This window comes from Oncorhynchus masou, chromosome 3 (genome assembly GCF_036934945.1).
Source record: "Oncorhynchus masou masou isolate Uvic2021 chromosome 3, UVic_Omas_1.1, whole genome shotgun sequence".
Lineage (NCBI taxonomy): Eukaryota > Metazoa > Chordata > Actinopteri > Salmoniformes > Salmonidae > Oncorhynchus > Oncorhynchus masou.
Window position 1 is genome coordinate 40,406,530 of NC_088214.1, and position 26,617 is coordinate 40,433,146.

The 26,617-nt window shown below is 41.0% G+C and overlaps 2 protein-coding genes across 3 annotated transcripts in view; one reads left to right on the plus strand and one right to left on the minus strand.

Moving 5' to 3' along the window:
- Nucleotides 1–925: 925 nt before the first annotated feature.
- Nucleotides 926–26,617, plus strand: part of LOC135516594 (ATP-dependent zinc metalloprotease YME1L1-like) — a 51,262-nt gene continuing 25,570 nt past the window's right edge. For both annotated transcript variants that reach the window (XM_064940941.1, XM_064940943.1), the window contains exons 1-3: nucleotides 926–1,153; nucleotides 16,498–16,629; nucleotides 16,892–17,072. In XM_064940941.1, coding sequence (XP_064797013.1) covers nucleotides 1,121–1,153; nucleotides 16,498–16,629; nucleotides 16,892–17,072 — 346 coding nt within the window. In that variant the 5' untranslated portion in view covers nucleotides 926–1,120. The remainder of the gene's footprint in view (nucleotides 1,154–16,497; nucleotides 16,630–16,891; nucleotides 17,073–26,617) is intronic.
- On the minus strand, nucleotides 9,510–14,567 carry LOC135516583 (chromosomal protein D1-like). Its single transcript, XM_064940933.1, has 2 exons — nucleotides 14,456–14,567; nucleotides 9,510–13,551 (listed from the first exon to the last, which is right to left on the minus strand). Exon 2 carries the CDS (start codon nucleotides 13,492–13,494, stop codon nucleotides 12,622–12,624), a length of 873 nt encoding a protein of 290 aa, XP_064797005.1. The 5' UTR covers nucleotides 13,495–13,551; nucleotides 14,456–14,567; the 3' UTR covers nucleotides 9,510–12,621.

Sequence of the window (26,617 nt, forward strand, 5' to 3'; positions counted from 1 at the left end):
TGATTTTGAGCACTTGAACAGTTGACTTTGAGTCTTGAACAATCCATTTAAGAAGGACAACAAAGCAAGTGTGAATAGTGATAACAAAAACCATGGCTAAGTATTGTACGTATCCATTTGATCCTGAACCTAATGGGAAACCGTCTATGACTCTGTCATACAGTACATGCTTTTTGTTTTTGATGTCATAGGCTACCTGCCTAAAACGCTTGCTCGCTAGCCTAACTTTCTTTAATGGATAACGATGAGTTGACTGTGTCAGCTTGGTGATTTGAACTTGCAACCTTTTGCTTACTAGTCCAACGCTCTAACCACTAGGCTACCCTGCCGCCCCAGGGTAGCTATATAAAATGATGGTTGCATTTTTGAATGTTGCAGTAATAAGATCTAGGCCTCGGTTTAAGCGAGCGAGAGAGGAAATTATTTTGTTAGCATGCCCTGATCCCAATGACTCGACTGCCCCCGCATTTGAGAGAAAGAGAACTGCTCTTTTTAAGGGACTCACAAGGCTCATTTGATTTTCCTGGTGCAGCAACTCTCAGTGACAATCTAGCATAACATTTGCCTTGATGACAGCTTTGCACGCTCTTGGCATTCTCTCAAATATCAAACCAACTTTGTGCTAAATCGCCTTAAGACGTCACGTCTCATCTTATGTGTCTGAACTGTGCTTTAGAAAGTAGCTTGATTTATCTTTCTTCATATAGGAATTGCATCTATTTCCCAATTGCAGTCAGATTTTCTAGCTTTGGCGCAGTCCTGATTTCTCATCATAATGAGATCTAAAAGTTCTATGGAGAGCCAATGATTTTTTTAAATGTTAATGGCAAGGTAGTTCGATTCGGCCAAAGATGGTGATAAATACTGACTGATAAATACTGGTTGTTTCTTTAAGCCATTAGCCAGCGAATTTACTCCGGTTGTCAAAAAGAAAAATATCCGGTTGACCTTTAAAATGAGCAGCTTTCCTCTTGCGAACTTCACAAGCTAAATGGGTGGATCGCACATTGAACAGGAGTTTCAGTAACATTAGCTAAAGGAACACAGACAGAGAAACAAGGATAATTCGGAAAGGAACGTTGAAACATATTTGTTGGCCTGTCTAAGAGCGACATTGGAAATGTTTTCCTTGTCAACAACAGTCCAACCACAGGTAAGAAAGTAGCTAGCGTTAATGTAATAGAGTAACTAGCTAGCCATTGACATTGAGTGTTGAATGTTTACCCGTTAACGTCAGCTAACCATAGTTGTGCAAAGCTAACCTTATCTCTGTCAGTCGATTCTTCTCATGAGATAGTTATTGAGCAGTTTGTAAGGGATATGTTGTCAATTTCACCAGGGTTTTAAGATATACGTTATCTAGCCTAGGCTAATGTGTCTGCCGCTGCAGAAATGCTAGAAACTCAGCCACTCAGGCCCTGCTCTCTTCCTGGGTAATAGCAACAATCTAGCTAGCACAGCTATAAGTCAAAGTTGTATATACAAGCCAAGAGTTGCATACTTCTGCAGACCCATAAGCAACTCTTCAATTGTAGCTAGTTTATGCTATCATTGTAATACCACGTGGATAGCTTGTTACATTGAGGTCAGTGGTCTGCAGAAGAGTATCACGAGTTCTTATTTTGGTGCTGCTATTAATCTCTGGTGGACAGATGAAACGGCGAGAATCTGTCAACGCTCACGACGTATAATTGTGTAATTATGAGCAGTAGTAGTTTTCTTCCATTATTTGGACGAATCAGGATTTGGCAAAGGCGGTGCTTAAACTAGTGCGGTGGTTTCCAAGCCCTTGTGCAGACGATAGACGGATTCTTCCGCCCAAAAATGCTTTAGTGTGGCCAGGGAGTTGACATGACGCCTCCTTGCGGCCATGTTGTAAAACCACACAATCAATTATTTCGACCACATCTGAGAGGCTACCCCAAGCTGCGTGCTAACGGTTCCTAAAACTAGTTGATTCATCACCACAGTCAATTTCTGTGCTGTATTTGGTTGCTCTAACAAGGTAGAAAAGACAACGGGAAAATACGAGATAAGACTCAACAACTGTCAGAAAAGCGAAGAAACCTTTTTGCCCGTCAAGACCTGAACCAACTGGTAAGTCCGATTTCGAGTTCCCCTGCTAACAAGGTGTTCACAACAAGACTTAAGTCAGCCAACATTAGCTAGCTAGATTGCTTGTAGTCTCTCTTACATAGGCAGCGCGTAAGTTTCAAGTTTTTAGGAACCCCCCCATAAAAAAATTCACCTTTGTAACAAAGGATTGATTTCATGCATTTATCATTGCATTTGCAGTCTGATGTAAGCCTACTATTCCTAATGTGATGAGTAGATTGGATAGTCATAATTTAGGCTATTAATGAGCGCGTAGGCCTATAGGCTATATCAGAGTTTATTTCCATTGCAAAAAAATGTGTAATTTGTTAAACTTTTCATGCAATTCCACTACACTGAAACATCAGCAGAATCAGAATAGCCTGGCGCTGTAAACAGATAAATAAAAACGACCTTGTCTTGAATGCAACCATGTAATCTTGGCCTTTGAAAAGGGGTCATGGCGAGAAGGGATCCAGCAAATTAACTTTAAAACATGTATTTTTATGGCATTTTAGCTTACCCTTTTCCTAACCTTAACCTACTATGAAAAGTTAAATTTGACATTCATTTTACAAAAGCTGGATCCCTTCTAGCCATGACCATGAAAAAGGGGAGACACAAATTGTACAATATGACTACCATATAGAGTCGTGGCCAAAAGTTTTGAGAATGACAAAAATATAAATTTCCACTAAGTTTGCTGCTTCAGTGTCTTTAGATATTTTGTCAGATGTTACTATGGAATACTGAGATATAATTACAATCATTTCATAAGTGTCAAAGGCTTTTATTGCCAATTACATGAAATTGATGCAAAAAGTCAATATTTGCAGTGTTGACCCTTCTTTTCAAGACCTCTGCAATCTGCCCAGGCATGCTGTCAATTAACTTCTGGGCCACATCCTGACTGATGGCAGCCCATTCTTGCATAATCAATGCTTGGAGTTTGTCAGAATTTGTGGGTTTTTGTTTGTCCACCATCCTCTTGAGGATTGACCACAAGTTCTCAATGGGATTAAGGTCTGGGGAGTTTCCTGGCCATTGACCCAAAATAGTGATGTTTTGTTCCCAGAGCCTCTGAGTTATCACTTTTGCCTTATGGCAAGGTGCTCCATCATGCTGGAAAAGGAATTGTTCATCACCAAACTCAGAGAATGTGTTACCATTCTTTATTCATGGCAAAATTGTAAGTGAGCCCACTCCCTTGGCTGAGAAGCAACCCCACACATGAATGGTAGCCTTGTGGTTAAAGCAGGGCGGCAGGGTAGCCTAGTGGTTAGAGCACAAGTTCAAACCCCCGAGCTGACAAGGTACAAATCTGTCGTTCTGCCCCTGAACCGTCACTGAAAATAAGAATTTGTTCTTAACTGATGCCTAGTTAAATAAAAAATAAAAAAATGGTCTCAGGATGCTTTACTGTTGGAATGAAACAGGACTGATGGTAGCACTCACCTTGTCTTCTCCGGACAAGCTTTTTTCCAGATGCCCCAAACAATCGGAAAGGGGATTCAGAGAAAATTACTTTACCCCAGTCCTCAGCAGTCCAATCCTTTTGTACCTTTTGCAGAATATCAGTCTGTCCCTTTCCTGGAGAGAAATGGCTTCTTTGCTGCCCTTCTTGACACCAGGCCATCCTCCAAAAGTCTTCGCCTCACTGCGTGCAGATGCACTCACACCTGCCTGCTGCCATTCCTGAGCAAGCTCTGTACTGGTGATGCCCGGATCCCGCAACTGAATCAACTTTAGGAGATGGTCCTGGCGCTTGCTGGACTTTCTTGGGCGCCCTAAAGCCTTCTTCACAACAATTGAACCACTCTCCTTGAAGTACGCAATGATGACGGCACGTGTTTCCTTCCAGGTAACCATGGTTGACAGAGGAAGAACAATGATTCCAAGCACCACGCTCCTTTTGAAGCTTTGTCTGTTATTCAAACTCAATCAGCATGACAGAGTGATATCCAGTCTTGTCCTCATCAACACTCACACCTGTGTTAATGAGAGAATCACTGACATGATGTTAGCTGGTCCTTTTGTGGCAGGGCTGAAATGCAGTAGAAATGTTTTGGGGGGATTCAGTTCATTTGCATGGCAAATACAAACTGAGGTAGCAGACTTTGAATTAATATTTGTTTCATTCTCAAAACATTCTCAAAAAGAAGTGATAGTCTAACATCAGGTATGCTTTTTATTTGTTTTACTGTAGGTTCACCAGCTGACCTCTATCAAGACACCCATGTTGACTGGATTCATCTACAAAGATGGCAATGCTGCAGCATCAGTTTCTCCTTTACTAATTGGTCCTTTTCCAGATATGAAAGGAGACATCCCTCAGTTACAGTGCATTTGGAAAGTATTCAGACCCCATTACCTTTTCCACATTTTGCCTTATTCTAACATGGATTTAAAAACATAAATCCCCATCAATACCCCATAATGACAAAGTGAAACAGGTTTAGAAAGCATTACAAATTGTATAAAAAATATATATAATTATTCAGAGCCTTTGCTATGAGACTTGAAATTGAGCTCAGGTGCATCCTGTTGCCATTGATCATCCTTGAGATGTTTCTGCAACTTGATTCGAGTCGACCTGTGGTAAATTAGATTGATTGAACATTATTTGAAAAGGTGCACACCTGTTTATATAAGGTCTCACAGTTGACAGTGCATGTCAGAGCAAAAACCAAGCCATGAGGTCGAAGGAATTGTCTGTAGAGCTCCGAGACAGGATTGTGTAGAGGCACAGGTCTGGTGAAAGATACCAAAAATTGTCTGCAGCATTGAACAGTGGCCTCCATTATTCTTCCCCCGGCCAAACTGGGCAATCGGGGAAGAAGGGCCTTGGTCAGGGAGGTGACCCAAGAACCCGATGGTCACTCTGAGAGAGCTCCAGAATCCTCTGTGGAGATGGGAGAATCTTCTAGTAGGACAATCATCTTTGCAGCACTCCACCAGTCAGGCCTTTATGGTAGAGTGGCCAGACCGAAGCCACTCTTCAGTAAAAGGCACATGATGGCCTGCTTGGTTTTGCCAAAAAAAGCACTTAAAGGATTGACCATGAGAAACAAAATGCTCTTGTCTGATCAAACCAAGAATTAACTCTTTGGCCTGAATGCCAAGCATCACATCTGGAGTAAACATGACACCATCTCTACGGTGAGGCATGGTGGTGACAGCATCATGCTGTGGGGCTGTTTTTCAGCGACAGGGGCTGGGAGACTAGTCAGGATTGAGGGAAAGATGAATGGAGCAAAGTACAGAGAGATCCTTGATGAGAACCTGCTCCAGAGCACTCAGGACCTCAGGCTGGGGTGATTGTTCACCTTCCAACAGGACAACGACCCTAAGCACACAGCCAGGACAACGCAGTAGTGGCTTCGGGACAAGTCTCTGATTGTCTTTGTGGCCCAGCCAGAGCTCAGACTTGAACCCAATCTCAGGGAAGCACAAATACATGCTCGTCATCCTCACCAGGGTCTTGACCTGACTGCAGTTTGGCATCATAACTGACTTCATTGGGCAAATGCTCACCTTCGATGGCCACTGGCACACTGGAGAAGTGTGCTCTTCATGGATGAATCCCGGTTTCAACCATAACGGGCAGACTGCATGTATGGCGTCCTGTGGGCTAGCGGTTTTCTGATGTCACCATGATGCCCTATGGTGGGGTTATGGCATAAACTACAGACAATGAACACACTTGCATTTTATCAATGGGAATTTGAAGGCACAGAGATACCGTTACGAGATCCTGAGGCCCATTGTCGTGCCATCTGCTGCCATCACCTCGCAAGGATCTGTACACAATTCCTGGAAGCTGAAAATGTCCCAGTTCTTCCATGACCTGCATACTCACCAGACATGTCACCCATTAAGCAATGGGATGCTCTGGATCGACATGTACGACAACATGTTCCAGTTCCCGCCAATATCCAGCATCTTCGCACAGCAATTGAAGAGTGGGACAACATTCCACAATCAACAGCTTGATCAACTCTATGCGAGGCAAATGGTCACACCAGATACTGACTAGTTTTCTTGTCCACACCCATACATAACTTTTTTTTAAGGTATCTGTATTCCCAGTCATGTGAAATCCATAGATTAGGGCCTAATGAATTTATTTAAATTGACTGATTTCCTTATATGAACTGTAACTCAGTAAAATCTTTGAAATTGTTGCATTCATTTTTGTAAAGTGTAAATGCAATTGTGTTTTAAAAGGTTTTGGCCATGATTAAAAATAGTTTTTTATTAAGAAGACCGGCTTCATCAGCACGACACACCACTTTGCAATGAGCTGGAGGCAGTATGCATTTTGAAAACATATCGCTACTTAACTAATTTTTTGAAACCTGAACGTTTTACTACATATGAGGCATGTTTTACCTTGCTTTCAAAGTAGCCTAGGCAAAATGCGACCATATCAGGGATTGCAATTATTTTATAAAGATTCCCATATGCCATTGAAACCACTAGGCTATTTCTCTCATGTTCTATTGGTTTTCAACGTTTATTGTCCTGTAGCCAAATGCACACTTGCATGTTCCATACTGCCTTGTGTGCTTTGCTGCAATAATAATAATAAATAAGTTTATCAACATTTTAAGCTTAAACGTTCTGAGCTGTTACGTCAGATTCTTTGCTTTAAAAAAATAAAAATGATGTACCTTGGCCTACTGGTTGTATGAATTTGGGATCTATCGTCTCACAGCTGTCCCCAGAGTCTGTTTGGGCTGTCTCTTTCACGACAAGCTGACCGATTGACATAGGCGCCGCGTCCATAAGGCTCGGGGAAGCTTTCCCCCTAAGTAAATTGCCAAACTGATATAGCCTAATTTAGCCTACAGTATACATAAACAGTCTACAGTCTACATAAATAAATAAAATAGTCTACTAAAGCATGATTTGGGCACAGGGGATCATTAGCTTCCCCTAGCCTTAAACAAAAATAAGCTGTGGATTGTTTTAAATCGTATGGCCTACAGTCCGGAAAGAAAGGCAGCGCGCGCAGCAAATACTTAATAGATAATTGTTGAGTTGCGACTCTCCGTGAAAAGTAGAGGCCCGGCCAGCCAGGCATATCGCAATATAATAAAATAAAACAATTGTGGGAAAGCCATTTGCTTTCCAAACAATGTTATTGCTGTAAAGTTAAGACCATTTTAAAATACGAAGCCAAAAACTTATACGAAGCTCATTCAACTTAATTGAGTGAACAGTAGGCCTATCTTATTGGCACCAGCGAGTGCGCACTGCGCATGTTCACTCTATCATTGTTAGGTCAGTGCCACTTAAGTTTGTTTTTAGACAATATTTTCCTCCTCCATTTCTCGTAGGCCTATTATATGATCTGTTTGTCAGTGTCAGCAGATTAGGCTACCCTGTAAATTGTCATATTAAAAAAAGATTATGCTCATGTCTACCAGTCATATAAAGTGTAGTAGAATTGCTTGAAATGTATTTTTCCTGTGCGAAGAAAGAAAAACGTATGTTATAGCCCATGGCTATACGCGCTCAGTCATTCATTGAACAGACTTTTTTTTGCAAACAGTGAATGAGTTATATTGTTAGCCTGGCTAAATGCAGTGGTTAATTTGAGCCAGATCCTGCCAGAACAGGACAGTTTCGTTCCGGAAACTATTTGACCGGATCTGGTACCTCTACATGAGAGAAAAAAAGTAATTGTTTTCAATGTAAAAAAATTATAATAAAAGCAACCAGAGCTCATTCGAGTTGCCTTCTCATTCATTTTCCAGCCCCCTGAAAAAAAACGTAACGTGAACCTAGATTTTCAGCCCGCGTCTGATACATATAGCCTGGCCCAAAACATATAGCCTGTTTGAGACCAATGTATGGCCGTTGCTGTGGTGAGAGGGAGAAGCCGCAGAACTAGTATGACATTTATTTTCTATGATCTCTGCTAGAGTTGAGCCTGCAACTCATCTCTCCAGCGTTGTACTTCATTTATTTCTTTATATTATCATAGCCGCGGGAAGTGCGCTGGAGGAGCGGATTTAATTGAAATACATTTTCCAAAGTTATAGAATTACTACTCTGTTCAGAAATTAAATGAAATAATTCAGAATAGTCCACCAGGAGTATGCCTATAATTTATCTGGAGGACCAATGGCATCTTTAAAAAATAAATAAAAAAGCCTAGCAGGCCTCCCGAGTGGTGCAGTGCATGGTCATGGTTGATACCAGACTCTCTTCTCCTCCCAGAGGATCCCTGATGGCTAACAATTAACATATCCTGACATAATGTAAATGTTATACATTACCCTCTCTCCTTATCAATGCCTTCCACATGTAATCGCTTCCCTGCACTCAACACATTCCAAGCTTAGTTGCACCCACTATATACCTTCCTCCTATAACCCTTAACTTCAGTTGTAGACCCCCAACCTTATCACTCCATCAGTGGCATGAAGAAGTAACATTTCATATTCTCAGAACCCAACAATGTCCTAATCAGGTTACACATCCAATGAATATGGGTCCGGTAAATTTAAAATGCAACTGGTCTATTGTCCAGCACATTTTTATAACGGAAACCCTGGCAGCCAGCTATACACTCGTATCCCCCGTGGACCCGGTCGTGCATAAAGGCTCCAAAGGCATCAATTTCTTCAGCTTGATTTAATGGTAAGAAGGCGGGGGTGAAAACATACTTTCTTTATGAAACCCCCTTTTTTTTCACCATCACACTAATGGCTAATCCTAATGTTGCGTTCCGCATTGACGGGTAAACTAGCATTCCTAGGTATTAGCCACTCTCTAGCATGGTGGTTTCATAAAGAATGTATGCATATCCCTCCCCCGTTTTAATTTTCACCTTCTCGACATTTAAATCGGGTTGGAGGAAATCGTCACCTTTACAGTCTGGATGGAGAATGTTATGTACGAACCGGTACACGGGGACTGACGGTATTTGGCCTATTGTATTGGGTTGCACAAAAAGCCTGTGGGAAGCCAGAAGTGAAATCAAATTTAATTGAAAGTTACTGTGCCGGTGGGTCATTTTAAAATGGTGAATTTGAGACCGTATCTGAAGGCATGTATGTGTTTCCGACCCACTTCCTCTGCCTACACGTAAAAGTCCAGGCTCAACTTTTCCACTGTTTTGGTCCCGTGGCTACCACTCTGTGAGCAGCATGAAGTGAACCCATACATAGGGGGCTGCTGATGTGATATCACAGGTACGTCTCCTGCCGGTATGCATTTACCCCTACATAGGGTGGCGCATAATTGTCCCAGCGTCGTCCGGGTATGGCTGGGGTAGGCTGTCATTGTAAATAAGAATTTGCTCTTAACTGACTTGCCCAGTTAAAAAGGTCAAATTAAACAGCTCCAGGGACGCTGACTTGGCTCACAATTTAACATGTAATTCGATACTCGAAAGCCAGAGATACTAAATAAGACTAAGCTTTATTGACATTTAAAAACCACTTGTAATAAAGTTTGACATTTTATTGCAGTAAACTTAATTTACACACTCTGAAAACAACTCATTCATGTTACCTTCAGTGGTTTCACAGACCTTGTTCTGGATTAATCAGAAATTCCCCTCAACCTAGACAATCACAGACCTACCAGAACTGCTGAGATGGGTCATTTAGGATTTGAAAGATGGGCACAAGCTACAAAGCTGTATGAGAAAAGACCAAATTAAAAACAAATGCATTGCTCTACTAAAATTAGGCCTACTTGATTAAAACTCAGTGACAAGAATTAGCCCGATTCAGAACATGGCAGATTGCACTACCCAAATGTCACTTTTGGTACAGTATTATTGCAATATGAAGGGAACGCACTCCAACCAAGGTGCATGAATGAGGAGCGAACTAAAGTAAATTAATACAGCTATAAGCAAAAACATAGTAAAAAGGATGAATAAACAAATGTGAAATGTACAGTGGGATTAATGTACAATATGGGAAGATACAGTATCTCAATAGATATCCTCTAGGCTATACAGTGGCAAGAAAGTATGTGAACCCTTTGGAATTACCTGGATTTCTGCATACATTTTAGTCAAGACAAACACGGTGCTTAAACTAACACAAAATATTGTATTCAATATAGACAAGAAAAATACATTTAAACATTCAGTGTAGGTTGGAAAAAGTATGTGAACCCCTAGGCTAAAGACTTCAAAAGCTAATTGGAGTCAGGCGTCGGCTAAACTGGAGTCCAATCAATGAGACGAGATTGGAGATGTTGGTTAGAGCTGCCCTATTAAAAATTAACCTCACAATTGGAGTTTTGCTATTCACAAGAATTGACTGATGTTAACCTTGAACAATAGAGCTCAAAAGATTAAGAATCATTGACTTGCATAAAGCTGGAATGGGTTACAAAAGTATCTCAGAGCCTTGATCATCAGTCCAAGGTAAGACAAATAGTCTATAAATGGAGAAAGTTCAGCACTTACTACTCTCCCTAGGAGTGGCAGTCCTGCAAAGATGACTGCAAGAGCACAGTGCAGAATACTCAATGAGGTTAAGAAGAATACTAGAGTGTAAGCTAAATACTTACAGAAATCCCTGGAACATGCCAACAACTCTGCCGAGTCCACAATCCGTGAAACACTAAACTAAAATGGTGTTCATGGGTGGATACCATGAAAGAAGCCACTGCTGTCCAAAAAAAAAACATTGCAACATGTCTGAAGTTAGCAAAAGAGCACTTGGATATTCCACAGCGCTACTGGCTAAATATTCGGTGAACAGATTAAACCAAAGTTGAGTTGTTTGGACAGACGGAACATAACACTATGTGGAGAAAAAGGCACAACACACCAACATCAAACCTCATTCCAACTGTAAAGTATGGTGGAGGGAGCATCATGGTTTGGGGCTGCTTTCCTGCCTCAGGGCCTGGACAGCTTGCAAACATTGATGGAAAAATGTATTCCCAAGTTGGACATTTTGACAGAGAATGTAAGGCTATCTGTCCGCCAACAGAAGTTGGGTAATGCAAAAGGACAATGACCCAAAACAAGTAAATCAACAGAATTGTTTAAACAGAAAAAAATACGCCCTGACCTCAACCCGATTGAGATGCTGTGCCATGATCTCAAGAGCGGTTCACACCCAAGAATTGCTGAACTGAAAGTTTAAAGAGGAATGATCCATAATTCCTCCTGACCGTTGTGCAGGTCTGATCCAAAACTACAGAAACCGTTTGGTCGACGTTATTGCTGCCAAAGGAGTCAACCAGTTATTAAATCCAAGGGGTCACATACTTTTCCCACCCTGCACTATGAATGTTTACATGGTGTGTGTAAATAAATTCATGAGAAATTGTGTTTTAAGCAGTCTATTGTTGGATGAAGATCAGACCACATTTTATGACCAATTTATGCAGAAATCCAGGTAATTCCAAAGGGTTCACATACTTTCTTGCCACTGTATAATGCAGTCGGTCAGTGGCAGAGTTTAAATTGACAGGTGGATACATAAAGGAATGCATTTATACTCGAATTTCAAATGGTCAAGAGTTCATGATATAGCCCAATACATGTAGCCTACATAAACGTGTATAACATTTGTCCAGGGTCTGTGAAACCAAGTCATCCACAACTATAACATTTTTGTAATCAACCAGATTTTATGACAATGAACACATTAAAATGTCAAAAGAAAATTATTGAAAACAGACTAAAATCTAAAAAAATCTCACAAGCTGTCCTGTTTTAAATGTTACTCCACTGGTTATGTCAAAGTAGGCCTAGTGAACAGGACTGACAGTCAACAAAAAATATTTAAGTCTAAATCATAAAATGATCTGAGGAGTAACATTGATAAGCAAACTACAAGGATTCAATTGGTGAACCAAACCCCTCAAGTTGTGAAACTGTACATTTTAATGTAGAAATTTGAGAGATGTTGGGTTCAAATCAAATGCATGTCACACGCTTCATAAACAGGCGTAGACTAACAGTGAAATGCTTACTTGTGGGCCCTTCCCAACAATGCAGAGAAAGAATTGGAAGTTGCATGGTCCAGGACAACAATAAGGCTAACCATTTTAACCCCATAAAGGTGAAGAATGCAATCAGACAAGTGAAAGTAGCCTAGTGGTTAGAGCGTTGGACTAGTAACCGAAAGGTTGCAAGTTTGAATCCCCGAGCTGACAAGGTACAAATCTGTCGTTCTGCCCCTGAACAGGCAGTTAACCCACTGTTCCTAGGCTGTCATTGAAAATAAGAATTTGTTCTTAACTGACTTGCCTAGTAAAATAAAGGTAAAATTAAAAATCTATATTCATAACTGAGATCACCCCAATATAAAACTGCATTATCAGATGATCTCATATCAGCAATTGTACTGGAAACCCCAAAAAGAAAAAAAACAGGGCAGCTATGAAGTGGGGAATACTTGCTCTGGTCGGGCTTTCGCCAAACATCCTGCTTATGGCCCCAAGAAAGCTACTGCAGTCACTGGGGGTAACTGGCTTATTGGTGTCTTCTGTATATTCATCCACTTTCCTCCATTCCCCTTTCTGGTTTCACTTTCCTCAGTTGACCTTTCCCGTTTCACTGTCCTCTTCGACTGGAGGAAATCCTTCCTCGCTTTTTTCGCTGGAGTTGCAGGATCGTTTGACTAGAGGTTCACTGTTGGCCTCATCTTGCTCTGCCTCGATCTCATCTTTGTTTGCTGCACTAGGAGGACAGCCCCTTTTCAGTGGGGGACCATCATAAATGGGGGGTTTGGGAGGTTTCCGCAAGTGAGCACCCCTTTTGTCCTCAGACTTGCATGGGCGGCCTCTTCCTCTAGGCTCAGTGACTGGTGGGTCATTGCGGGGATAGATGCGTGGCCTTCCAATTGGCTTCAACACTCTTGGCTGACTTTCCAGTTTCTTTCTCTCCTCTTCTTCCTCGGGTGTTAGGATCTTCTTTGGCCTACCCCTTTTTGATTTAACTTTAAAGGGCCGGCCACACTTCTTAGGGGAGGGGTCAACCACTTTACTGGGTTGGCCTTGCGACGGCTTGCCTATAACCTTCAGCATCTTGGGTTTTGTGAACACGGATCCTTTGGCCCTTCCCCTCTTAGGTGTTATGCGGCTAGCACCTAACCTGGAGGTTGATCCTTTTGGCTGACCTTTTTTAGGTGTTGTGGTGCTACTATTAGACAAGGCTCCACTTGGCCCATCTCTTCCCTTCTTGGTGACTGATCTTTTGGGCCTACCCCATTCCCTCTTAGGTGTTGTGGAGCTACCGTTGGATAAGGCTTGATCTGATTCAGAGACTGGTCGGTTTTTGGGGGGCCTACCCCTGCTTCTCTTAGGGGTTGTGTGGCTACCATTAGACAAAGCTTCATCTGACTTCTCTTCGCTGCCAGCCGCATCCACCTGCTCTTCTTCAGACTTGGTTGCCTCTTCCACCTCCATTTTAATCTCCTTTCCTTCTATTCTCTCAACCTGGCTCTTTTCAGATGGACCTGTGATCTTCAGGGGCGCAAAATACATTCACATGGTTACTTAAAACAAATATTCTTCATGGCTCCCTCCATTGCTTTGAAAACCTAAATTCAACAGGTTGTATAATTAAGAGAAACAAAATGGTCAATAATCGATAAAGTGAGCAGAAATTTTACCCTAAATGTGATTTTGTTTCGGCCTATATTGTGTCAGTTGAAATTCCTGTTCCACCGCCGGACATACGCAATGGCAATTTATTGTAATATAACGTTTCCAGTCCAGAACCACGTTACCCTGATGAGACATGGGCCGAATTGACTTCAATAAAAACAGTCAGCGAAAAGAAAAGCCTACTTATTGCAACCACCGAACGAAAATACATTTAGTCGAGATCAATGTAAAAGACAACAGTCATATGAAATGGGCTAGGACTGCAGTGACGCTAATACAAAACAATTGATATTAGTTATGCCAATGTAAGTTTTTAAATGGCTTCAAATGCGTTTGCATGGCACGCGTGTTGGTATTTGTCCACTTTGTGTAATCCCACCCCACACAAGGACACTTTTTCCACAAGCAACAGCATGATGAGAAAAGGATTATGGCAGAAGACAGGTTCTTCTAACACACGTTTATCTTCAGTTAGATACCGTTATCTAGCGCTACTGATATTAGCTAGCTACCAATAAGTTAGTCTAATAACGACATGTTAACCCACATTACACAGCAAGCTCGTCCATAACGTTACTAACTAGCCAAAACAGTGCCGACAACATTTTAGGCTAAACAAAGAAAAGCATACACGGCAATGACGCAAACTGGGTTGGGTAATCAATTATTCTAGCAAGCCAACTAGCTAGAGACGCATGCGGTTAGCCTTATTGCTAGTTGACGTCCAGTTGAATAAAAATACACGGTATTCATGCATTACCTTGGGGGGAAACCTTATTTTCACCACGATGGTTTCTATGTCGTTGTTTGTAGCTACCCCGTCTGAGAATAATAAGTAACAAATCTTTATCAGCGTCTCGTCAGCAACAATAATAAAAAAATTCCGGTCACAGAATTTCGAAATTTTTCTAAATAAAGGTCCCCCACGTAATAGTACACTAGTGTCAATAACCTGTATTTGTTCATGATATATTAATAATAATTGTCTAAACATTAACAATGATTCTTGTGTTAATATTTAAGTTACATTTGCACAAATAAATGCCCCCAATGGAAATCACTGTATGAAATACATATTGGCGAATAGAGCAAATGTTATTCTATGTGCAGCAGTAAAAATGTTGTAGGGAATACTCAGTGGGATCTGTAGAATGTATATAAGGTGTCATTTCATAGTGCATTGAATAATACCGTGTTGCTGGCCTTTTAGTCCACCCATTGTACTTGTGCATGTGACAATAACTTGAAACTTATGTGTAACTGTTGATGATCAATTTGATTAATTAACTTCATTGAGATATTTGTTATCAATAAAATTAGCTTTCTTGGACCAACTTTACTTGCATCTCTCTTGACTTTTTGAATAAAAATATTGTGTGATGTATTTTTTTCCAAAGTGTCCACCAAATGGAAGATTCTAAGATATGTATTTTTAAATTATAAAGTATTTTGGTATGACAATATATGTGTCCTATGACACAGTGCTATACTTGAACCGTATAGGGACCTGTCACCCCATTTTAGGCTGTTTGACCACAGTAAAAGACCAGCGTTCCTATGACTTCGCTTTTTGTTCAAACTCACCCTACTGAGCCTTTTTCACCCCACTGAGACCGGTAGTGGAGTCCAATACAGTGTATTGCATTGGGGACTATGGAGGCGGTTGAGTAAAAATCCAGCAACAGTCCGTACGACACCATCCCCTAAACATATTTGGTTGGTGGAGACCCTATTGAGTCTTGCACTTTGCTTTAGCTGAGAGGTGTAGTAAACGTTTTCCTCTACAGTCCAATATGTATTCCTTATACAGTGAACTGCATTGGCAGCTATGTCCTGTTGCATGGGTAAATAGTCACAAACTCTGAATGACCAAATGATTTGTATTTATTAGCAAGAGATGGCAAGACAACTCCTGGGCACAGCACATAGTGTTATGGTTTCACAGAGCTAGGATAAAACGCATGAGGCTTTAAGACACTAGTGACTAGGCCATATTATCATCCAGGAATACAACTCAAGCAAACTGGAAATAAATTATAACTGTGATAGGATCTGTAAGAACCAAGACACACATTTAAGCATAGCACCAGTCATACACATATCATAAAATTACATATTAAAAACAGCCATTTCTCATTGTGCTCCACTTTTTATAATATTATTTATCTTCTATAAAGTAGTCATTCTCTTTAGTTTAGTAGTTATCATTTTGTAACAATTTGAACATTATGCACAATGACTATGCAAAGCAGCAAAAAAATATCGATTTCGTATCATACACATAGCGTTTTAACGCAGACTTTTATTTTGAAGGCAAAACCGAAAGTCTTATTGTTGCTGCCAATAAGTTAATCAAATCTTTGCAGCTGTATTTAAATGTGCAACTGCTTCCGGTCAACCAAGGTTCATTTAACTAAGGGTTCTTATTTTTCTTCTGTGGGCTATGATGGCGGTTGGCATGATTTTTTCTGCTCCTAATATTTACTATATTATAGCATATACTGGCCATTGTTCATTTATATAATTTTACTCCATGATAATAACTAAAAACACCCAGAATGTATCTTCACTCATAAATGCTTTCTGCTTCTCCTTCCTTGTTTACTTCCATCTTTCCTTGTTTCTTTACTTCCTTTTTATATAGTAAGATACAATACTTTTGGAACAGCCTCACTTTGTTCATGACAGCGTTCGTGTTGTGTGGACAAAGGTTTAAATTGGTCTTGCCCATTTTGTAGTTTTATACTCAACAGGAATTAGTGTCTTTGAACGGATGTCATCCTGTTCTGTGTTTCCTGGCAGGTCACTGTCCCCCTGAGTCACCTGATCAACGCCCTCCACTCCCTGAAGAGCTCAGTGGGAAGCAGCAGCAGTGCCACTGCTAAACCTCCGCAGAAACAGCATGCCTCAGAACAAGACTTGCATAGTAACGAGGTAAACACACACGTGACCTACAGATTATAGGCCTGCCAAGAACCAAGGCAAAGCAGCTTGCAAATACTACTCTGTGTCAGCGGTCATTGGCAGCTTAGTATATATGGTGAAGGTGCTTTCTGTATCTACAAGTGTCCATGTATCTGTAACCTTTGAAATGTGTGAATCTTTTTGATATGTAATATGATATGTGGATTAAAATAAAGCATTTAAAATGTGTGTGTGTGTGTGTGTCCATCCCTGTTTGTGCTCGTATGCGTAGCCCACGTGGAGCCTGAGGGACCTGGGCCTGTCTGACCTGGGCGTGCGGCAGCTGGACGAGATAGTGAGCGGTGTGTTACCTCGCCTGAGTCAACAGGGTGTGCCGTCCTCATCCAGCCCCAGCCAAAAGGCCTGGAGGACCTCCCACCTGTCCTCACAGTCATTCTTTCACAACAAGCATGGTGAGGCTAAGGACATGCTTATTGATAATGAAGCCTATTGGAACTTTACTGCTGGTTGGTGATTATTACAAAAACATAAAGGTTATGTTAAGCACAAAGATAATCTTAGACGAATGCTGACCTTAATGTTACCCGTAGGGATGTGCATATTTTCCTTTCAAGACGATTCAATAGGTATCTAGATGCATGGACTCAAATACGATACAGGAATGATACGTTTTAGAGAACGAATCGATGCATTTTCAGTTTGATAGGATGCACTAACATTTGTTGCATAAACACATTCATTTTCCATTCCAAATTAAAATCTGCGGTTGATTGAGCCCATGAGCTGGGCCTCTGAGCTGGACGTGTGTGTGTGTGTGTGTGTGTGTGTGTGTGTGTGTGTGTGTGTGTGTGTGTGTGTGTGTGTGTGTGTGTAAATTATGTACCGTATGTCTACGGTGTATGTAATATGTTGGCACCTGAGCTGAGCCATAAGGGAGATTAGGCATCTACCACCCCACTACCACTATCAGATTATGGGGGACAATGTAGCCTGTTTGGTTCTGACATCTCCATCACCCACTAATTCACTTATTTTGGGGGATTTAAGTATTTCAGCTAGTAATGTATCAATATTTATTGTTGACAAATTAGTTATGACATGAATATACAGTGGGGCAAAAGAAATCCAGAAATTCACATTGTAGGATTTTTAATGAATTTATTTGCAAATTATGGTGGATAATAAGTATTTGGTCACCTACAAACAAGCAAGATTTCTGGCTCTCACAGACCTGTAACTTCTTCTTTAAGAGGCTCCTCTGTCCTCCACTCATTACCTGTATTAATGGCACCTGTTTGAACTTGTTATCAGTATAAAAGACACAACCTCAAACAGTCACACTCCAAACTCCACTATGGCCAAGACCAAAGAGCTGTCAAAGGACACCAGAAACAAAATTGTAGACCTGCACCAGGCTGGGAAGACTGAATCTGCAATAGGTAAGCAGCTTGGTTTGAAGAAATCAACTGTGAGAGTAATTATTAGGAAATGGAAGACATACTTACAGACCACTGATAATCTCCCTCGATCTGGGGCTCCACGCAAGATCTCACCCCGTGGGGTCAAAATGATCACAAGAATGACCAAGTGAATGACCTGCAGAGAGCTGGGACCAAAGTCTACCATCAGTAACACACAACGCCGTCAGGGACTCAAATCCTGCAGTGCCAGACGTGTCCCCCTGCTTAAGCCAGTACATGTCCAGGCCGGTCTGAAGTTTGACAGAGAGCATTTGGATGTTATTCAGAAGAAGATTGGGAGAATGTCATATGGTCAGATGAAACCAAAATATAACTTTTTGGTAAAAACTCAACTCGTCGTGTTCTTTGCATCCAAAGAACATCATACCTACTGTGAAGCATGGGGGTGGAAACATCATGCTTTGGGGCTGTTTTTCTGCAAAGGGACCAGGTCGACTGATCCGTGTAAAGGAAAGAATGAATGGGGCCATGAGATCTTGAGTGAAAACCTCCTTCCATCAGCAAGGGCATTGAAGATGAAACGTGGCTGGGTCTTTCAGCATGACAATGATCCCAAACACACTGGCAACAAAGGAGTGGCTTCGTAAGAAGCATTTCAAGGTCCTGGAGTGGCCTAGCCAGTCTCCAGATCTCAACCCCATAGAAAATCTTTGGAGGGAGTTGAAAGTCCGTGTTGCCCAGCAACAGCCCCAAAACATCACTGCTCTAGAGGAGATCTGCATGGAGGAATGGGCCAAAATACCAGCAACAATGTGTGAAAACCTTGTGAAGACTTACAGAAAACGTTTGACCTCTGTCATTGTCAACAAAGGGTATATAACAAAGTATTGAGATAAACTTTTGTTATTGACCAAATACTTATTTTCCACCATAATTTGCAAATAAATTCATAAAAAATCCTACAATGTGATTTTCTAATTTTTTTCCCTCATTTTGTCTGTCATAGTTGAAGTGTAAATATGATGAAAATTACAGGCGTCTCTCATCTTTTTAAGTGGGAGAACTTGCACAATTGGTGGCTGACTAAATACTTTTTTGCCCCACTGTACACTCAGAGGCCAAGTTATTAGATACAACACTCCGTTCACGATAATGGTTAGCTCGTACAGACAATGAGTCACGTGGCTGTGGCTTGCTATATAAAGCAGGCAGACAGGCATAGAGGCATTGAGTTACTGTTTGATTGCGAACGTTAGAATGGGCAAATTGAGTGACCCAAGAGACTGAACGTGGTATGATCGTCGGTGCCTTGCTCGCCGGTTCCAGTATCACAGAAATGGCCGGCCTCCTGGGCTTTTCACGCATGAGAGTGTGTAGGGTTTCCCGAGAATGGAGCGACAAACAAAAAAACATCCAGTCAGCAGCAGTCTTCTGGGCGAAAAAAAAGAAGAAGCTTGTTGATGAGAGATCGCAGGAGAATAGCAAGAATCGTGCAAGCTAACAGGTGGGCAACAAACGGGAATGTTAGAAAGAATGTAATTTGAGAAAAACATTTGAGTTAACCTCCAATTTGAATAGATTTTATGTCCGATGCATGCTACATTTGGATCGGTTTGGGGTCCGCGGACCGATGGACTTTATCTTAAACATTCGAATTGGGGACCGATGCGTGTCGGTGAATCATTACATCCCCAATTTCCCTGTAATACAGTGGCTTGCGAAGCTATTCACCACTCTTGGCATTTTTCCTATTTTGTTGCCTTACAACCTGGAATTAAAATTTTATTTTGGGGCGTTTGTATCATTTGATTTACACAACATGCCTACCACTTTGAAGATGCTAAATATTTTTTTATTGTGAAACAAACAAGAAATTATAGAACAGAACTTGAGCATGCATAACTATTCACCCCCCCAAAGTCAATACTTTGTAGAGCAAACTTTTGCAGCAATTACAGCTGCAAGTGTCTTGGGGTATGTCTCTATAAGCTTGGCACATCGAGCCATTGGGATTTTTGACCACCCTTCAAGGCAAAACTGCTCCAGTTCCTTCAAGTTGGATGGGTTCCGCTGGTGTACAGCAATCTTTAAGCCATACCACAGATTCACAGTTGGATTAAGGTCTGGGCTTTTGACTAGGTCATTCGAAGACATTTAAATGTTTCCCCTTAAACCACTCAAGTGTTTCTTTAGCAGTATGGTTAGGGTCATTGTCCTGCTGGAAGGTGAACCTCCGTCCCAGTCTCAAATCTCTGGAATACTGAAACGGGTTTCCCTCATGAATTTCCCTGTATTTAGTGCCATCCATCGTTCCTTCAATTCTGACCAGTTTCCCAGTCCCTGCCGATGGAAATACATCCTCACAGCGTGATGCTGCCAGCACCATGCTTCACTGTGGGGATGGTATTCTCAGGTTGATGAGAGGTGTTTGATTTGCGCCAGACCCTAGCGTTTTCCTTGATGGCCAAAAAGCTCAATTTTAGTCTTATCTGACCAGGGTACCTTCTTCCATATGTTTCAGGGGTCTCTCAAATGCCTTTTGGCAAACACCAAACGTGTTTGCTTATTTTTTTTCTTGAAGCAAAGGCATTTTTTCTGGACACTCTTCCGTAAAGCCCAGCTCTGTGGAGTGTACGGCTTAAAGTGGTCCTATGGACAGATACTCCAATCTCCCAGCGGCGCTTTGCAGCTCCTTCAGGGTTATCTTTGGTCTCTTTGTTGCCTCTCTGATTAATGCCCTCCTTGCCCGGCCCTCTCTTGGCAGGTTTGTTGTGGTACCATATTCTTTCAATTTCTTTATAATGGATTTAATGGTGCTCCGTGGGATGTTCAAAGTTTCAGATATTTTTTTATAACCCAACCCCGATCTGTACTTCTCCACAACTTTGTCCCTGACCTGTTTGGAGAGCTCCTTGGTCTTCATGGTGCCGCTTGATTAGTGGTGTTGCAGACTCTGGGGCCTTTCATAACAGGTGTGTATATATATACTGAGATCATGTTACAGATCATGTGACACTTAGAATGCACACAGATGGACTTTATTTAACTAATTATGTGACTTCTGAAGGTAATTGGTTGCACCAGATCTTATTTAGGGGCTTCATAGCAAAGGAGGTGAATACATATGCACACACCACTTTTCTTTTTTTCCCTTCTTTTTTTTAACTTCTTATGGCTGGGGGCAGTATTAAGTAGCTTGGATGAATGAGGTGCCTAGAGTAAACTGCCTACTACTCAGGCCCAGTTGCTAATATATGCATATTAGATTTGGTAGATTTGGATAGAAAACACTCTGAAGTTTCTAAAATGATGTCTGTGATGTCTGTAGTATAACAAAACTCATTTGGCAGGCAAAAACCTGAGAAAAAAATACAACCAGAAAATGGGAAATCTGAGGTTTGTAGTTTTTCAACTCTTTGCCTATCGAATATACAGTGTCTATGGGGTCAAATTGCACTTCCTAAGGCTTCCACTAGATGTCAACAGTCTTTAGAACCTTGTTTGATGCTTCTACTGTGAAGGAGGGGGGAATGGGAGCTGAATGAATCAGTGGTCTGGCAGAGTGAAATGAGCTGGTCACGCATATTCACGTGAGATTTAGCTTGAGTTCCATTGCATTTATGAAGACAAAGGAATTCGCCGGTTGGAACATTATTGAAGATTTATGGTAAAAACATCCTAAAGATTGACTCTATACTTCTTTCTTTATCAAACAAATCAAACATTTATTGTGAAACTGGGATTCCTGGGAGTGCATTCTGATGAAGGTCATCAAAGGTAAGTGAATATTTATAATGTTATTTCTGACTTCTGTTGACTCCACAACATGGCGGATATCTGTATGATTTGTTGTCTGAGCGCTGTACTCAGATTATTGCATGATGTGCTTTTTCCGTAAAGCTTTTTTGAAATCTGACACAGCGGTTGCATTAAGTAGAAGTATATCTATAATTCCATGCATAATAGTTGTATCTTTTATCGATGTTTATTATGAGAATTTCTGTAAATTGATGTGGCTCTCTGCAAAATCACCGGAGGTTTTGGAACTACTAAACATAACGCGCCAATGTAAACTCAGATTTTTAAAATATAAATATGAACTTTATCGAACAAAACGTACATGTATTGTGTAACATGAAGTCCTATGAGTGTCATCTGATGAAGATCATCAAAGGTTAGTGATTCATTTTATCTCTATTTCTGCTTTTTGTGACTCCTCTCTTTGGCTGGAAAAATGGCTGTGTGTTTCTGTGACTAGGTGCAGACCTAACATAATCGTTTGTGCTTTCGTCGTAAAGCCTTTTTGAATCAGACACTGTGGTGGGATTAACAGCAAGTTTATCTTTAAAATGTTGTAAAATACTTGTATGTTTTGAGGAATTTTAATTATGAGATTGCTGTTGTTTTGAATTTGGCGCCCTGCACTTTCACTGGATGTTGTCACATCAATCCCATTAGCGTGATTCAAGCCATAAGAATTAAACAAGTAATTTTTTAAATTTCACTTCACCAATTTGGACTATTTTGTGTATGTCCATTACATGAAATCCACATAAAAATCCATTTAAATTACAGGTTGTAATGCAACAAAATAGGAAAAATGCCAAGGGGGATGAATAATTTTGCAAGGCACTGTAGTATATCTACTATAACCCGATTTAGCTGCGTTTAAATAGCCTTTTGTGTTGTTGGGGCCCATATCAAAGGGCGTGTGTGTCGTTGCCTGCTTGTGATTGGAGCATAGAATACATCTTGTGATGGTGAGGCAGAATTGGTGTGGAAGAGGTGAAAAAGTTGTTGCTACCAATAAATAATTACAATCTACCTGGTACCGACAATCTGGATGTAAAGTTGGTAGCAGAATACATTGCGACTCCTGGCTGCCACATCTTTAATTTAAGCCTAGAAGACAGTGTGTGCCCTCAGGCCTGGAGGGAGGCAAAGGTCATTCCGCTGCCCAAAATAGCAAAGCACCCTTTTTAATGGTTCCAACAGCCGATCAATCAGCCTGTTACCGATGCTTAGAAAACTTTTGGAAAAAGTTTGACAAAATACAATGTTATTTTACAGAAAACAAATTAACTGACTTTCAGCATGCTTATAGGGAAGGGCACTCCACATGCTCATCACTGACACAAATGACTGATGATTGGCTGAAAGCAGAAAAAACATAGGGGTTATGGATTTACGTTACGGATTTACACTCTCTGCCCTATCATGGATTGAGAGTTTTATCTAATAGAACACAGAGGGTTTTCTTTCATGGAGGCTTCTCTCATGCAAATTCAGTTTAGTGTGGTGTACCGCAGGGCAGCTGGCTTGAGCCATTATTGTTTTGAATAAAGCCTGTGTGTCTATATATGCTGACGACTCAACTGTATACACGTCAGCTACGACAGTAAAATAAATAACTGACACCCTTAACATAGAGATCCAGTCAATTTTAGAATGGGTAACTAGCAATAGGCTGGCACTAAATCATGTCAAAAACTAAATACATTTTTGGGACAAAAACTCATTCAACCCTAAACCTCATCTTGATCTATTACTGAATAATGTGGTGATTGAGTAAGTTGAGGAGACTAAACTGCTGGGTGTAACCCTAGAAAGCAAGCTGTCATGGTCAAAACATATAGACTCAATGGTTGTGCTAAAATTGAAATAGGTCTTTACATGATAAGGCATTGCTCTGCTTTCTTGACTGACATCTATATCAACCAAGCAAGTCCTACAGGCCATAGTTTTGTTGCACCTGGACTACTGCCCAGTTGTGTGGTCATGTGCGGCAAAGAAGGACAAGAAAATTGCAGTTGGTCCAGAACAGAGCAGCACGTATTGCACTTAGATGTACACAGAGGTTGAATGTCAGTGATATGCATGTCAATCTCTCCTGGCTTACTATCCTGACACTATTGGTCATTGTGCGTGGTGTTGATGTGTTAAATGTAGCAAACTGCCTGTTCAAGCATTTGGCACACAGTTCGGACAATCAGTTCTACACAAGACATGCAAAAAGAGGTCTCTACACAGTCCCCAGGTCCAGAACAGAGGCTGGGAAACACACAGTATTAAATAGAGCCATGCCCATGACTACATGGAACTCTCGGCCACCCAAGGTAACTCAAAGCTAGCAAAAAAAACAGTTAAAGAAATGGATAAAAGAACACCTTACGGCATAATGGGGACTGTGAAGGGGCATATTTTTATACTGAACAAAAATATAAACGCAAATGTGTTGGCCCTATGTTTCATAAATTGTTTCATAAATTGAAATAAGATCCCAGAATTTATTCATATGCACAAAACGCTTTTTTCTCTCAAATTTTGTGCACAAATTTGTGACTGGTTTCAGGAAACTAGGCGTATGTCACGCGTCACTACCTCACAGGACAGCCATTTGAACGTAAACTTTTTAAAATGTTATTATTGCGTTTTTTTGTTGTTGGCAGAAATGCCTTCTGGAACATGTAAACTTTCATGTGCCTTAGTAACAAACTTGTATGCCATCTGTAAATACAAATAAAATAGTTAAATTACTAGCCTAGTTGGTTTAGCCACGAAATAAGACAGGAACCTTCCCACTAGCCATGATTGGCTGAGGTAATGGCTGGACTGGACATGCCGAGAGATGAGTTCGGATTGGTCTGCCATTTAGCACGCTTTTCTGTCTGTAACATGAGCTGGTCAGTATGTGTAGGCAGGGGCGCAACTTTGGTTTTAGAAGTGGGGGGACATAATTATTATAACTATTGAAATATTTTATCCTGTCGAATAAACAGTCCAAACAGCCTACCCAGCCGCTCTGAGGTGTTTGCATGGTCTTAAAGCACATCATTGCCTCGTTTTGTATCACATTCCAATTATAAAACTGGTGGGAGCAAAAATGCAATTTAAGAATGTGGGGTGGACATGTCCCCCCAGTGAAAGTTGTGCCCCTGACATTGTCAGTTAAAGTATATGGTCATTATTTGAACTGGCTAACTAGCTAACTTAACATTAGCTAGCCAATAAGCTAAAAGCGAACCAAAACAAGTTGCTTTTCATTTTTAAACAGGTGGGTTTATTGGTGTTATGCTATTTTGGACCACCAGAAAGCTGATGTCATGCAGCCTGTAGTTTTTGTGTTTATACCTTTTCATAACGACAACGACAAGTTTGACGTCGGACGACAATATAATGTCACTGCGACAACTGTCAATTTCATATAGTATAAACCAGCCTTTAGTTTTGAATTCTTTGGTTGTTTAGTACATGGCCTCACATGTGAATCCTTAGAGATGGGTGGGGCTAAGACTTAAGAGGGTGTGAATGATGCTGAATGGGTGTCGACAAAGAAGAGCTCTCCAGTAGGTTTACCAAAACATTCAATGGCCATTTTCTCAAGTAAGGTTACAAGTTCCTCAACTGTAGTGTATATGATATACCATTTTGTAGCTCAAAGTCTATACTTTTATCCAGTGTTACAAAAAAAATGTTGCTACATAAGACCTACTCGAGCCGGTCGGTCACATTTGTTTACATCCCTGTTAGTGAGCATTTCTCCTTTGCCAAGATAATTAATCCACCTGACACATTTGGCATATCAAGAAGCTGATTAAACAGCATGATCATTACACATGTGCACCTTGTGCTGGGGACAATAAAAGGCCACTCTTGTCGCAAAACACAATGTCACAAATGTTTTGTGGGAGCGTGCAATTGGCATGCTGACCAGAGCTGTTGCCAGATAATTTAATGTTAATTTCTATACCATAAGCCGTCTCCAGTACGTCCACCCAGCCTCACAACCGCAGACCATGTGTATCCACGCCAGTCCAGGATCTCCACATCCAGCTTTTTCACTTGCGGAATGGTCTGAGAATGGCCATCCGGTCAGCTGATGAAACTGGGTTTGCACAATCGAAGAATTTCTGCCCAAACTGTCAAACTGTTTCAGGGAAGCTCATCTGCGTGCCCCCTGGCACGCTGGAGAAGTGTGCTCTTCATAAATGAATCCCGGTGTCAACATTAACGGCCAGACGGCGTTGCGCGGGTGAGTGGTTTGCTGATGTCAATGTTGTGAACATAGTGCCCCATGGTGGCGGTGGGGTTATTGTATGGGCAGGCGTAATCTACGGACAACGAACACAATTGCATTTTATCTATGGCAATTTGAATGCACAGCGATACCGTGACAAGATCCTGAGGCTCATTGTCGTGCCATTCATCCGCCACCATTCAAATCAAATCAAACTTTATTGGTTACATACATGTGGTTAGCAAATGTTAATGCGAGTGTAGTGAAATGCTTGTGCCTCTAGTTCAGACCTTGCAGTAATATCTAACAAGTAATCTAACAATTTCACAACAACTACCTTATACACACAAGTGTAAAGGAATAAATAAGAATATGTACAGCTGAAGTGAGAAGTTTACATACACTTAGGTTGGAGTCATTAAAACTAGTTTTTCAACCACTCCACAAATTTCTTGTTAACAAAGTATAGTTTTGGCAAGTCGGTTAGGCATCTACTTTGTGCATGACACAAGTAATGTTTCCAACAATTGTTTAAAGACAGATTATTTCACTTATAATT

What these genes read in the sequence shown, in the direction of transcription:
- LOC135516583 (XM_064940933.1), bottom strand. Translation starts at nt 13,494, where the DNA reads ATGGAGGTGGAAGAGGCAACCAAGTCTGAAGAAGAGCAGGTGGATGCG.